The sequence below is a fragment of the Ictalurus furcatus genome, chromosome 10, assembly GCF_023375685.1.
Source record: "Ictalurus furcatus strain D&B chromosome 10, Billie_1.0, whole genome shotgun sequence".
NCBI lineage: Eukaryota > Metazoa > Chordata > Actinopteri > Siluriformes > Ictaluridae > Ictalurus > Ictalurus furcatus.
The window spans coordinates 8,883,055-8,897,482 of NC_071264.1; the positions used below are offsets into that span (position 1 = coordinate 8,883,055).

General features: G+C 39.5%; 1 protein-coding gene across 2 annotated transcripts; it reads right to left on the bottom strand.

Annotated features, from left to right (window-relative positions):
• Positions 1-695: 695 nt before the first annotated feature.
• tmem44 (transmembrane protein 44) lies at positions 696-14,106 on the bottom strand. 2 transcript variants are annotated; one of them, XM_053635079.1, is made up of 9 exons: positions 13,477-14,106; positions 13,195-13,309; positions 13,001-13,091; positions 12,235-12,401; positions 12,023-12,109; positions 11,726-11,896; positions 11,423-11,647; positions 10,795-10,938; positions 696-2,805 (listed from the first exon to the last, which is right to left on the bottom strand). In XM_053635079.1, exons 1-9 carry the CDS (start codon positions 13,536-13,538, stop codon positions 2,584-2,586), a joined length of 1,284 nt encoding a protein of 427 aa, XP_053491054.1. In that variant the 5' UTR covers positions 13,539-14,106; the 3' UTR covers positions 696-2,583. The 2 variants fall into 2 exon arrangements, with proteins under 2 accessions (XP_053491054.1, XP_053491056.1); XM_053635081.1 differs by lacking the exon at positions 13,477-14,106 and adding an exon at positions 13,406-13,454.
• Between the last annotated feature and the right edge of the window lie 322 nt (positions 14,107-14,428).

A 14,428-nucleotide genomic window follows, 5' to 3' on the forward strand; every position in this document is an offset into this window, starting at 1 on the left:
CAATCATGGGGAAGATGAAAGTAAATGTTGCATTTCATTTGGAAATCAAGGTTCCAGAGTCTGGAGGAAAAGTGGAGAGACACAGAATCCAAGTTGCTTGAAGTCCAGTGTGAAGTTTCCACAGTCAGTGATGATTTGGGGTGCCATGTCATCTGCTGGTGTTGGTCCGCTGTGTTTTCTCAAGTCGAGAGTCGAAGCAGCGTCTACCAGGAGATTTTAGAGCACTTCATGCTTCCATCTGCTGACGAGCTTTATGGAGATGTTGATTTCATTTTCCAGCAGGACTCGGCCCCTGCCCACAGTGATAAAAACTACTAGTAACTGGTTTGCTGACCGTGGTATTACTGTGCTTGATTGTACAGCCAACTTGCCTGACCTGAACCCCATAGAGAATCTATGAGAGACACCAGACCCAACAATACAGAAGAGCTGAAGGCCACTATCAAAGCAACCTGGGCTTCCAGAACACCTCACCAGTGCCACAGGCTGATTGCCTCCATGCCACGCCGCATTGATGCAGTAATTCGTGCAAAAGGATTAAAGCCACAACCGAGTATCGAGTGCATAAATTAACATACTTTTCAGAAGGTCGACATTTCTGTGTTATAAATTCTTTATTCTAATATTTTGAGATACTGGAGTTTTGATTTCCATGAGCCGTGAGCCGTAATCATCGAGATTAAAACAAAAAAAGGCTGGAAATATAATTTTATGTGTAATGAATCTAGAATATAAGAAAGTTCACTTTTTAAAATTAAATTGCAGAAAAAAAACAAACTTTTCCACGATATTCAAATTTTTTTGAGATGCACCTGTATGGGTCTGATAGTCAGGTGTTCACATACTTTTGGCCATATCGTGTAGACCATCTTTTCCAGCTGGTAAGTGCTGGTCGAATGGAAACAATAATGCCAAGTCAATTATTAAATTGAGTTTGGAGGCTTCTTCCAAAAGAAGACCAAGAACCTACATTCACAGTTGCAGACTGACATGTCCTAATCCTTGCCCCCAGTTTAATGTGCAACAGAATTCCAGTTATTTCTATGGACTGGACGATTGCTTTATTTCCCAAGGTTTCAAAAGGGAAAATGAATACATCTGTTGCTCTGGCCCCAACACAAGGTTGTCAAGTAAAGCCCAGGCAGTGGTCAGTAAGGTATAAGAATCTACATTAGATTTGTACAGTCCACAGTTAGCTCCAGTCCACTAATTTGATTGGAAAAAGATAAAGATATTACTATAACTGCACTGGGACATTTCACTGTTTGTATCACTCAACTTGTCTGTATTCACTACATAAAATTCCAGTTCTAGCAATATTACACTGAAACCGTTACTACACTTACTATAGCCTGTCAGTCAGTCTGTGCATTACCACGGCAACATACAATGCTCCATCCACCTATGGCATCTTTGGGAACTATTTTTGTTGACAGAGCAAAACAAAATATTTGCTCATACTGTGTCTGAAATATCAGTTATTCAATATTAATGTCTTGTTTATAGAAATATCAGCGATACTGACATGATTGCCTGCGACTCTATCAGCCGTGCTGATATTCTGTGCACCAGCACTCTTGCTCGTGCAATATTGCTTAACTATAGACAGACCTTTAACATGAGTGTTTGGTTCAGTAGTTCCGGATAGCCGACAGATCCGCCCTCCTTTATTATGTACATCAGTGCGATCTAAAGCCAGTGAGGTGGTTCCCACAGAACTTCCGTAACGCCAGTTCAAAAAGGGATCGGAAGGAGCCAAAAAAAAAAAAACAACAAACGTCAGATATCTTGAATGTGTCAAATGATAAAAAATATTCAGACAAACAGACAATAGTGGAAAGTAAAAAGGAGATTTACAGATCTGCTGTGTTTGAATTACAGCACCTTGGAACTAATCGGTCATTTGATACGTCCCCAATCCACTTCCACAATGTGTTCAACAACCTCTAATCACTACATTGTCCCACTATCAGACTTTTTGGGAAGTCTCCTTGCTACTCATCTGTTAGACAAGACTGACATGGGCACAATACTACCAAGCCACTAAGTCACAGGACAAGAATGGCCGAGGCGGATGACAAGAGAGAACGCTTAACAGCCCTGGCTGTCTGGGTCTTATCTGGACCTTTCTGCAGTCCAGCTTAGATAAAACTGTCCAACCATGAAAATACAGGAAACAACCCATGGAACTTTCAGGCCTGTGAAAGGGCAATGTTGTTTTTTATTAGGATAGTTTATTGGACACCTCCCTGCATTTATCTGTTTTGGCTTGATCTTCTTATGTTTCTGCTTTTAGTGTGATCTCATTAATCAGTGCTACGGCATGCGTGACAAACACAAGTAATGAAATGGTTCCCTTACGAAAGAGCAAGCATGCCGGCAGATATATTGACTAGCTTATCTGACTGACAAAATCATGACTCTTTTTACAAGTCTTATTTGGCAAGATGGAAATCTTATCTTACTACACATGACTGTAAATGTTCAAAAAACAGAATATTGCTCTCCTTTATTATAGTTTATCTCATTAAATATGAATGTACTGAAACATCACAATGTTGAATCGGTACTGTGAATCCATGATCATTGCACAGAAGCTGAAAGGTTCTGAAAGTCAGTGTCAGGGCATCCTGAAACCATCCTCTCTTCCAGATCAGCACTGTTACAGAAACAAGCACTAGAGCAGGATCTCATGTTAGACTTGGACCTCTGGTCTACCGTCCATTCCTGCAGAGGGAACGCGTCTGTCTTTTGCCCGTCTCCATTCTGTGAACTCCATTGTGGTGGGGTCTCTTCAAAGTCCCACTGCATGAAAGAGAGTAAAACACTGGAGTGTAAGAGACATTACTGGAATGGTATATCAATTTCAGCATATACAGTAAGGCATTTCACCAAAAGGTCATAAAGCTGTATGGGGACACCAAGGCACTGAAGCAACTACAACAAAGGCCTGGGCTTGTTTTTTTTTGCTTTGTCAGACATACAGTATTAAACTGTTAAGACTTAACTTGCATGGAAATATTTTGTAGCTACCAACAACAGTTATTAAACAACCAGATGAACATAAGCTACCTTTGTTCAATTATAACAAACTTAATATGCATATCCAGTCTGCAATCCATTCTATATCAGATATTGCAACACAGCAGGCTCATAAGGCTGAAGTTCACCAATTCTCCAGTCAAAGTTCAGCTAGATAAAGTCGGCGTGAAGTTTGTGGACACCTGACCATAGGTGCTTTTTTTTAATACATAATAACCTCCGCTCTTCTGGGAAGATTTGGAAGTATGACTGTGGGGATTTGTGTTCATTCGTACACAAGAGCTTTAGTGAGGTCAGGCACTGATGTCGGGTGAGGAGACCCGAGGTGCACTCGGGTTCAGTGGGGTTGAGGTCTGGGCTCCATTAAAGACACTCGAGTTCTTCCGCTCCAACCTTGGTAAACAATGGAGCACGATTTGTGCACAGAGGTATTGTCATGCTGGAACATGTTTGTGCCTCTTAGGTCCAGTGAAGAGAAACTATAAAGCTATAGCAAACAGAAACATTCTAGAAACATTCAACTTTGTGCTCCCAACGTTGTAGCAACAGTTTGGGGAAGAACCACATATGGGTGTGATGGTCAGGTCTCGACATACTTTCCATTTCAGTAAACTGCCTTTTATAATGGTAAAAACTGTAAATGGCCCACACTTATATAGCGCTTTGTTTTTTAACCTTAGCAGTTCTACAAAGTGCTTTTCTCATTCACCCATTCTCACACACACACAAAAGAATGCCAAGCTTCCATTCAAGGTGCTAGCCTGCCATCAGGAGCAACTTGGGGTTCAGCGTCTTGCCCAAGGACACTTCGGCATGTGGGGTCATGCGGGCTGGGAATCGAATCGCCAACCCTAAGATTAGTGGACAACCCGCTCTACCACCTGAACCACAGCCGCCCCGCTGTAGCACAAGCTACACAAGCTCAAGCACGAGCTTAAGTTTAAATACCAGCACTGCCAAACTGCCAATATTGGGCCCTTGGGCAAGGCCCTTAACCATATCAACTGCTCAGCTCTATCCTGTCTCAATTGCAAACCGCTTTGGAAGCACGCCTCAGCCAGAGGACAGAAATGTAAATATATATGTTAATGATATTGGCATCTGTGCCACTCTCAGCTAAGTAGGGAGCCAAATCCCTATAGACCTCACAGCCATTTCCCACAGCTTCCTGTCTGAGTGCTTAGCGCAAATGTTATCCAGACACAATGGAGGAGAACTGTGAGAGTAAGTTTTGTGCTGTGTTGTGGTCATGGAAGCATGGCTTAGGGCCAGGATTCACATAATCAAGTGGAACATCAACAGACCAGTTAATGATACAGGGAGGTTATATCACTCACAAATCAAGGGTTGCATGGAGATTGCTTTTTGATGTACTTTAGCAACAACTTGACATTTTATTTTGTCGTTTGATACCCATACAATGTGTAAAATATATATTTTTTTGTTTTAAAATCACACAAACTGGCCTAGCATTAAAAGAAAACGATATCCATGTCTCTCACAGTACCGAGTGACTTACACAGTGTACAAATGCCCTAGATAAATATTTATTGACTCTTTCTGTGATTTAACAAATATAAAACGGATGTGTCAGACGAGCAGAGTTATGAAAGTGCAGTGCACAAACGTGTACAGGGGCAACTCTCGTCCTAAGTGCCGTGTCTTACAGGAAAACAAAAAGACAATCAGGTCAACCTCAAGTTTATTGTTGTAGGAGGAGACACCGAGAACTCCATATAACCTACTCCATAGTCCACGTGCTTCTCAGAAGGTTCACATAGTTTGCCGTTTTCCTGTTTAGTGAATAAAACAAAGTTCAATTGTTTTCACCTTGAGCAATTCACTTTTGTTTTTGACTAAATGACATCCTCAATAACCAGGCATTCTTAAGAGCAACAGTGAGGGCCAAGAAACAGCTTGGCTGTGCTAGAAAACATGGCACACAAGGATTTCCTGTTGCACTAAAACGCAGGGTTATGAGCTAATACCTTCACTGAACTGCATCATCACATGCACAAGGTACAGGTTATATGCATATACTTACTGTATGGTGTATGTAAAGAAGTTAAGCATAGTACATGAAGTTACCAGTGAAACAGAACGTTTCAGAAAATTTCCTTCATCAACTGTGCAAGCAAAGTGCTTCTGAGGCTGTAGGAGGTGAAAAACGATCCATTGTGTAATAATGGATTTAATGGTGCTCCATGGGATGTTCAAAGTCTGGGATATTTTTATTCTCACCGTACCCTGAGTGGTGCACTTCCAGCCCTTTGTGATGTGTTTGATAGCTTCTTTGTCTTCATGATACCGTTTGTTTTTTAAGGTACAGGTATGTTCTCAAACTAACTCTGGGGCCTTCGAGTAACAAGTGTATTTATAGGGAGGAGAAGAAGAAGAAGAAGAAGAAGAAGAAGAAGAAGAAGAAGAGATAAGAGAGTATTGCGAGTAAATTTGAATGTTGGAGACTTTTAACCAACCGGGATTTGTCAACAATTACAATTTTTAATGTATTAATGAACGACATTTGTAGCCGTTTACTATTATGGAACGTCTATGAGATTAGAGTGTTCAGGACACTGGAATTTATTCGTTCTTGTTCCTCAGTAACATGACAGGCTGACTGACAGACAAGAAAGTATGACTGTTTGCAGCGATTGTGATGTCATCAATAACAGGAACTAAACACCGGGTCGGAAAATTGACTGACTTTTACAAAGCGCCTCCACATGATCCAAGCTAAATAATAAACGGATTTTTAAACAACAACAACAAAAATAGTGGTGGTGTTTAACAAACTAAAACGGATAATCATAAGGTGATGTCGTGAAGTTTTTGTTCGTATACATTTATGGAAGCGGTCGTGGATGCCAGTGCTGTGTAACAGTTTGGTAAAGTTTCCCAGCATGGGGAAGTCTTCAGGAGAGAGAGACAGACAGAGAGAAGTAGATGTGGATGGAATGACTGTTTACTGCTATTCCGTACATAAACAACATATATTCTCTGGTACAAGAACTTCATAGCGCATGCCACATGTATGATGCATAACATTCCACCAACTCCAACAAGGAAATGGTCAGATGACAATACACACCATAAAAAATGAGGTAGGAGTTGAACAGACAACAATGTCTGCAAAAGGAATGGCAGAACGTCTAGTGGGGCAAAGAGGGGAGAGAGAGAGCGAGAGAGCGAGAGAGAGAGAGAGAGAGAGAGAGAGAGAGTCTTGTGGTACAGGACAAAGGATAGGATAGCTGTGGCAATACTGGGTCTGGCTGTGTGTCTTGGGATAAGAAGGGGAATTAATATCTGTGTATTGACGTCGGAGTTTCCATCTACATTCAATCCAGTGCTCTCTTCATAGCCTGCATCCCTTCAGCCTGAATCTAATTCTTAGCAATTTGCTCTATTTATAAAATAAATAAATAAGTTAAAATGAAAATATGCAATTATATTGGAGCCCATAATGTATGGGTTTCATCATCATTACCAACTTACCCACTGAATGAAGAGAATGTAAAATGAGCTTGTATTCACAAATTAAAAATGAATAACAACTGGTTTTATTTGGAAATTAATAAACTACGCTTTTGCCTCAGATTAACAGATAAATGACGATGGAAAAAATCTGCAAAAATGTTTTCATATTTTCCCTTTATATATATATATTTTGTTACTTTCTTTCTGCACGCATGTTAGTCATACATGCAAACCTACAGTGCCCTCCAAAAATATTGGCACCTTTTGGCAAGTAAGCCTGTGGAAAAAAATTCTTTATTGTTTAACCTTTTGATCTTTTGTTTAAAAAAATAAATAAATAAAACATACTCTGCTCTCATGGATATCAAACAATTGCAAACACAGGTTTATCAAAAATATCTTTGTTAAATGTGTGTGTGCAACAATTATTGGCACCCCAATGAAGTACATTCTCATCGATATTAAAAAATGTTTTAGCACACCTGGGTGACTAGTAACAGAAAATTATTTAAGCGTGACTTTCTGTTTCACAGGAGTATAAATATGAGGTAACACATAGGCCAAATTCCCTTAATCAACATAACAATGGGTAAGACCAAGGAATATAGCTGTGATGTGCAGCAAAAGGTCACTGTACTTCACAAAATGGGAAGAGGCTATAAGAAAATAGCACAAACATAGAAAATACCCATTTCCACCATCAGGGCAAGAATTAAGAAATTCCAGTCAACTGGAAATGTTATGAATCAACCTGGAATTGGACGTGTGTTTATATCGTCTCAACGTACCGTGAAGAGGATGGTTCGAGTGGTCAAAAAATCTCCAAGGATCACAGCTGGAGAATTGCAGGTTAGTTGAATCTTGGGGTCAAAAAGTCTCCAAAACTACAATCCGAAGTCACCTACATCACCACAAGTTGTTTGGAAGGGTTTCAAGAAAAAAGTCTCTACTCTCATCCAAAAAAACAACTCAAGCGTCTTCAGTTTGCCAGACACTCCTGGAACTTAAAATGTGATCGGGTCAGATGAAACCAAAATAGAGCTGTTTAGCAATAAACACCAGAGGTGGTTTTGGAGCACACAGAGAGGTAGCCATATGGTAAAGTACCTCATGACCACAGTTAAATATGGTGGTGGCTCTTTAATGTTTTGGGGCTGTTTTTCTGCCAGATGACCTGGACATTTTGTTATGATGCCATGTATCTTATCAAATATCAGATATTAAATGAAAACCTTACTGCCTCGGTCAGAAAGCTTAAAATGGGCCGTGGGTGGATCTTCCAACAGGACAATGATCCAAAACATTCATCAAAATCAACACAAAAATGGTTTACTGACCAAAAAATCAAGGTCCTGCCATGGCCATCCCAGTCCCCTGACTTGAACCCCATAGAAAACCTGTGTGGTGAACTGAACATAATAGATAAAGAAAATTTGATTGATCTAGAGAGATGCTGTATGGAGTAATGATCTCAGATCCCTTGCCATGTATTCTCCAACCTCATCAGGCATTATAGAAGACTCAGAGCTGTTATCTTGGCAAGGGGAGGTAGCACAAAGTATTTACTAAAAATGTGCCAATAATTGTTGCACACAAATATTTAACAAATTTATTTATTTTTTTTTGTTTACAAACCTGTGTTTTGTTTGCAATTGTTTGAGATCCAAGAGAGCAGAGTATTTTTTGTGATTTTTTTTTTTAACAAAATATCAAAAGGTTAAACAATAAAGACAATTTTTCACAGCCTTCTTTGCTCACATTAACCAAGGGTGGCAAATATTAGTGGAGGACACTGTAGATATTGGTCATAAACTTTCCCATACACAGCACCTACAAACATCTTTGTATTTATTTAGGTGTCTACATGGGACAGCAGATCTGGTGTCAGCTCTGAATGCACCCATTTGGAAACAAAAGCCTTAACACTAGTGATTCTTGTGTTGGATTTGGACTAAACTTTCAGTAGGTTCCTCCTGCGCCCAACCACAGAGGGGGAATATTTCATTACTGTGGTATGTTCTTGCAGCTGAGATTTGCAGACCACAAAATCAATTTTTAGATTTTTGACCACAGGGCAGCAGTATGATAAATGGCTCAGCTGCACGGTAGAGTGTCAAACAGTGTCTGAAATCATGAATAGCCACCATCTTCTATGCAGATGCACAGTCTTTATTTATCTTCATGCGGATTTGATTGGTCATAATGTGGCCAGTTTTTGCCTAATAATTGGATACGATCTTTTTGGTTAGGTCTATGCTAAAGCATGGATATGTCAGAAAGCATGGTGAGCTTCCATTTAAACCAAGTAGGTCTGGTTTTAAGTACCAAATAATACTCCTTTTCTGTGCAATGGTAAAGTGCCCAGAATTGAGAAAGTATTACTCCAAACAAGTCAAGTTAATGGGGGGGTTGGGGGGTGTTGTCGCTACCTGATTTTACATTATATTACTGGTCAGCCAATATAGATAAGTTAATGTACAGGTTCAGCTCATCCAAGGGCCCATGGAGTAGTCTGGAAGAAAATTCATGTTTATTTACTTCATTACAGGATTTCATTTCCACCTTTAAGATATGGGGGCAGTTTAGATGCCACTTTAAGTTTGTTTCTGCCTCTTCTTTAATGCAATTGTTTAGAAATTATTTATTTCCTCCATCGATTACAGATCCTGTTTTTTCAGGAGTGGTATGGTAAAGGATTAAGATTTTTCTGAGATCTCTACAAGGATGGTATCTTTTGCAGTTATGTCGACCGGTTCCCTATTTCTAAATTACCCTTGTTAGCCTTCACCTCCTTAGTAGCTAGAAGATGGACTTTATTTCTCTGGAAGTCCACTAAACCACCAACTACTACACTATGGCTTGATGATACCATGTTCTTTTTGAAGGTGGACTTGATAAGATGTTCTTGGAATGGCAGCGCTGGATTTTTTTTGTAGTGATAAATGGCAGCCGTTTATAAACCACTTTAATTCTCATCAAACTTTGCCCTCTGACTGATTCTCTTTCAACCCACCCCCCCTTCTTCTTTTTTTTTTTAAAGTGTGTATTATTCTTGGCTGTCCAAGCATCGTCTTTACTGTTATCCATTTGTATATGTTTATTTTAGCATTTGTCTATAGATGTAGTTATACATGCACATTTATATATTTTATTCATTTATTTACCAAGTTATTTGTCCCCCTCTTCTCTCTGTTATAAAAAGTAAAAACAATTCAGAAAAGTCGTGTCTCTGTTGTTTCAAATATTGTGACTGCCTTCTCTTTTCATTCAATAAAAAATTTGAGAGAAAAAAGGAAAAGAAGAAAGCATGGTGAGCATCATCAAGCTACAAAATCATTAATACTACATATGTGAACAATAACAACAACAAGAAAAAGAATTAGCCTTTGGCTTTAATGCCTTAAATAAGCAGGATTCTTCCTTTTTGAGGCAACACTGTACACCCCAGGCTTATTATTCAGGTATTCAGAATATTATTCAGGTGTTTTGAGTATTGAATATTATTTAGTGAATACTATTATGAAAAACTGCAACATCTCGAACTGCTCATGAGTTCTAGAGGTTTACAATGTTCACTGTTTAACTACATCTTTTTAAATGTTCTCCAAGAGTTATGAATCATTCAGGAAATGTACAAATCAGCTTTCAGTACGGGGAAATTCCTTTCCATGAGTCAAACCATCAGACTGCAGTACAGACTTGATACGCCTTAGGGTTAGGCTTTTTTGTATTTTTACACCTGTAAAAAGACTTTACTGCCACCTACTGGCTCATAGCAATTAAAAATGGATAAAAAGGCAGTGTGTTCATCCAGAGATGAGGTTATTGAAGAAGAAAAAAATAATAATAAAAAAACAAGCCCAGGAATTTGTTTTACAGTACATCCTTATCATAACGTATTTAAAAAAAAAATATAATAATAATAAAAAAAGGGTATTAACTAGGTCATTCATCTATTCATTCGATCTCAAAATACAGTTTGCTAATTGACACAGAAATATAAACACTACTCTGTCGGTCAGCCAGTTATGATTTCCACGTTAGTCCCTTCCAAAAGCTGCCCCATCCTCCCCTCCGTGTGCCTCAGCTCCACCTCCTGTAACAGCTGGTCTAAATGATGAGATTTTTATTGTAATCTAGTTTAGAAATCAATCATATGGTGTACATACAGCGGATTTTACTCATGCCCCATATACACATGTCTATGAATACTTTCGTTATCACTAATTACCTGCATTGACCAGAGTGGAGTTTATTGAAAAAGGCATGGCTAACCTCTAGCTCAGAGCTAAGGCAAGATGAATCTGTAGCACTGCCTGAAGAATAACGCTCATCGACCCTGACCACCTTCACAGATCCCTTCAGAGGTTGGCTGTCTGCGGAGTCCTCCCGAGTGAGAGTAACCTCCTTCAGACACACCTAGAAAACAAGGAAATACATCATCAAATAGTTAAAGTGTTTCTCAGTATATGCTGCCAGTCAAAGGTTTTTTGAACCCCTGGAGTTTCTCGGATTTTACAGTTTACAGGCATCCTTGGTTTTTTAAACCAAGGATAAAACTAGACCAAGTTAGCAACAAATACAGCATGTAATTAAAGTGAGCTAAGCAAACAAAGAAAGGTCTTACATACGTTTCTCAATTCACCTATCCACACCCATAACTTCCTCAGTCCCCCCCCCCCATTTAAAATGAGCTTTCATAATGCTAAAATATAAAGTGTTAAGAATTTATCTGGCAATGTAAGAAGCATCACAGTGTTTTCCAAAAGCATTTCCACTATCCATCCTGTTCAATTATATGCCTATGATCATTAAGATACAAGAACTAGACAAGACAGCATAAAAGGAGGAGAGCACAGATTTCATCATCATCATCATCATCACAGTCTAAAAAAATACATACCGTTCGAATAGGCTGAACTTTAGTGTTTCTATAAGGTTCCATCTCGGGCATTTTTGAGCTACTCTTCCAGGACGAGATATGCTTTCTGGCATTTTTGTCTTTGGGGCTGTGATACAGACCAGATGTAACTCTGTGGAATCTGCCCAATAGGGACTCTGTATCCGAATCCAGCGTCCCAGCGGACTGGCACTTATAGCAGATTCTATAACATGAGAGGAGCAAAATCTGAAAGTTCAGATAGTTAAAGGACTAAAATGACACCGGGATGATATATGCCTGTAGGTGCTATACGTAAAAGGATACAAAGAAATCCAGAATTGCACAGCACGCTCCTGAGAGAATCCACGGCAGCGCTTTGACAACAGACTCCAGCCGCGGGTCATAGAGCAGTATGGCAGAGGCATAAAGAGCTCCAGCCAAAGCGCTAAAACTCCTTGAGGAAACATGCGTCGAATTACTCATCTCTCCTCTGTTCTGCAGGATGCAAATTACAAGACAAAAAGATATTTGAACTAAAGGTGTATACGAGTTCATTTGTAAAAAGACTTCTCAAAACAAACAACCTCAAAACGACTGGAGGTGCTCATAGAGGTTACTCACAGCTTTCAGAAAGAAAGGAATCCTGGAAGTCCAGCTAATGGCGAAATACAGAAGACCAAGCACATAACCAAGCAGTTCAGTCTGATCCTGTTCTCAGAAACCAACACAAACCACAACTTCTTGAATACACTCTTATGTCACAAAAAGTCAAGTGTTTAGCAAAGCCATTCAAACGTGGTGTTGTGCAGGTAAGAGAGGATCAGGTCACTCACATGTACAACGACGTTCAGCAGCTTCCTGCTGGTTGGAGGGCCGTGGAAGACTGCTTGCGTGTAGCGTACACGTATATCAGCGTAAACACATCCTCCCGTTCCAAACAGTAGACAGACCATCAGGACGTTCTGCCTCCTTCTTCTGCTTAACATTCTCACTCTCCTTCCTTGAACAAAACATAAACGCAGAACTGACCTACATATGACTAAAAGTACGTGTTCACCTGACCATCACACCCATATGTGGACCTTCTGCCGAACTGTGTTGCCATGAAGCTGGAAATGCACTATTGTCTAGAATGTCTTTGTATGCTATAGCACTAAGGTTTTTCTTCAATGGAAGTAAGTGGCCCAAATATGTTCAACGCACAAAGCGAGCTCCATGAAGACATGATGATTTGTCAAGGACGGAGTGGAGGAACACGAGCGTCCTGCACAGATCCCTGAACTCAACCTGACTGAACACCTTTGGGATGAACCGGAACACAGACATCACACCAGGCCTTCTTACCGGACATCAGTGCCAAACCGGTTGCGCTTTCGTGGCTGAATGAACACAAATCCCCACAACCACGCTCCAAAATCCAGTAGAAAGCCTTCTCAGAATCGTACAAGTTATTATAACAGCAGCAAAATCTATATTAATGCCTATGGATTTGGAACGGGATCTTCGATACTCGAGTGTCCACATCCTTTTTCCTACATAGTGTATATTCATCACTTATTAGTAAAGGAACATGACACAAACACAATGAACCCATCTTACCAGTGGTGGAATGGTACCACCAACAAAGCGGCAAAGTGACTGAAATGAAAAGCACAACATCCAAGCTCGCCATTATTGAAGCCATAACACGCTGGAGGGGAGAGAAAGAAAAAATAATTCAAGTTAGTTATTCAAGATAAATTCAAGTTCAAAGATGAATAAAGTGTAACAAGCTTGTTTTCGTTGGCTTTCACCTGAAAGAAGGTCTGATTAGAGAGAAAAGCTCCAGCAAGCTGACACAGATCTCCAATCAGAGAGTACAACACACAAGCTGCAGCATCTCTGAACTTTGACCTGCTGCATATGAGTCTAGAAAGGAAGGCCTCAAAACTGACATATTACCAGGATACACATTTAAGCTCCCATTTTCTTAATATTAGGAAATAAGACCGCACCATTACTTACATTAAGTAGGAAATGACCAGAAATAAAGCAGACGTGAAGCCGACTGAAGTCGAAATGCCAATGTTATTTACCTCGGAGTAAAAAGAGCTCGTAACTTCTTTCCACCAGTGAGAAAAAGCAGTGGGGAAATCATTTTTAATCATATTTCTTTTCCAGAAAAGAAACAGTACCACTGTGAAGTGGGTTAGGGATGTGTGGGGTGGAAAAAAACGCCAAGCACTGGTTACACAACTGACACAGACAAACAAACAAACAAACAAACACTTGGTACTATATAGTATAAAGTGTAATGACAGGAAGTTGCTCTCAGGTGAGACTAGCTTTCCCTGCAGTTTCTCACACGAGGCTTTAACAAATTACTAACAACTAATCAACATTTTACAAAAAAACAAACGATGAATGTCGGCTACACGCTTTAAAACACTCCCACAACATGCTATATGCTAACACCGTGAGCTGTTCTGACAGACCTGTTTAACCCTTGTGTGTCCTTATGGACGTTTTTCTCTTTTTCATTTTGTCTGTGTTAATGCAAGCAGCATAAATTTAGCAAAAGGTGTGTATTTGTATTGAAGTTTGCTTTCATAAATCTGTTTTAAACTAGGTACACAAAATAATTACACTCAGGACCTTAAGGACAAACGTGTCCCCATGGTAACCCATTCAAACCGCAATATTTAATCTCCATGACGTTTATGCTTATAAAATCATGCATTTTGAGTTCATATGGCATTTATTTTGTTGACAATGTTTCAAAATATTGAATTTTTATGTTTTATTATTTTGTGGTGAAAATACATACGTTTCATTTTTTCCCCTCATTCTGCTGTATTATATAGAGCACTGCAGACCCACCGAATAAATCATGCAGATATCAGTGTGTGTGTGGATATTAGAGTTGGAGAGAAAGAAATGATATTGTAGTGGAAATCACAAATCAAACCCCATGTATATGAGTCAATTAAGGTTCCTGAGCTTTGAAGATTTTTTGCATTATGTAAAGAAACCAGTGTTTAAAGGGTT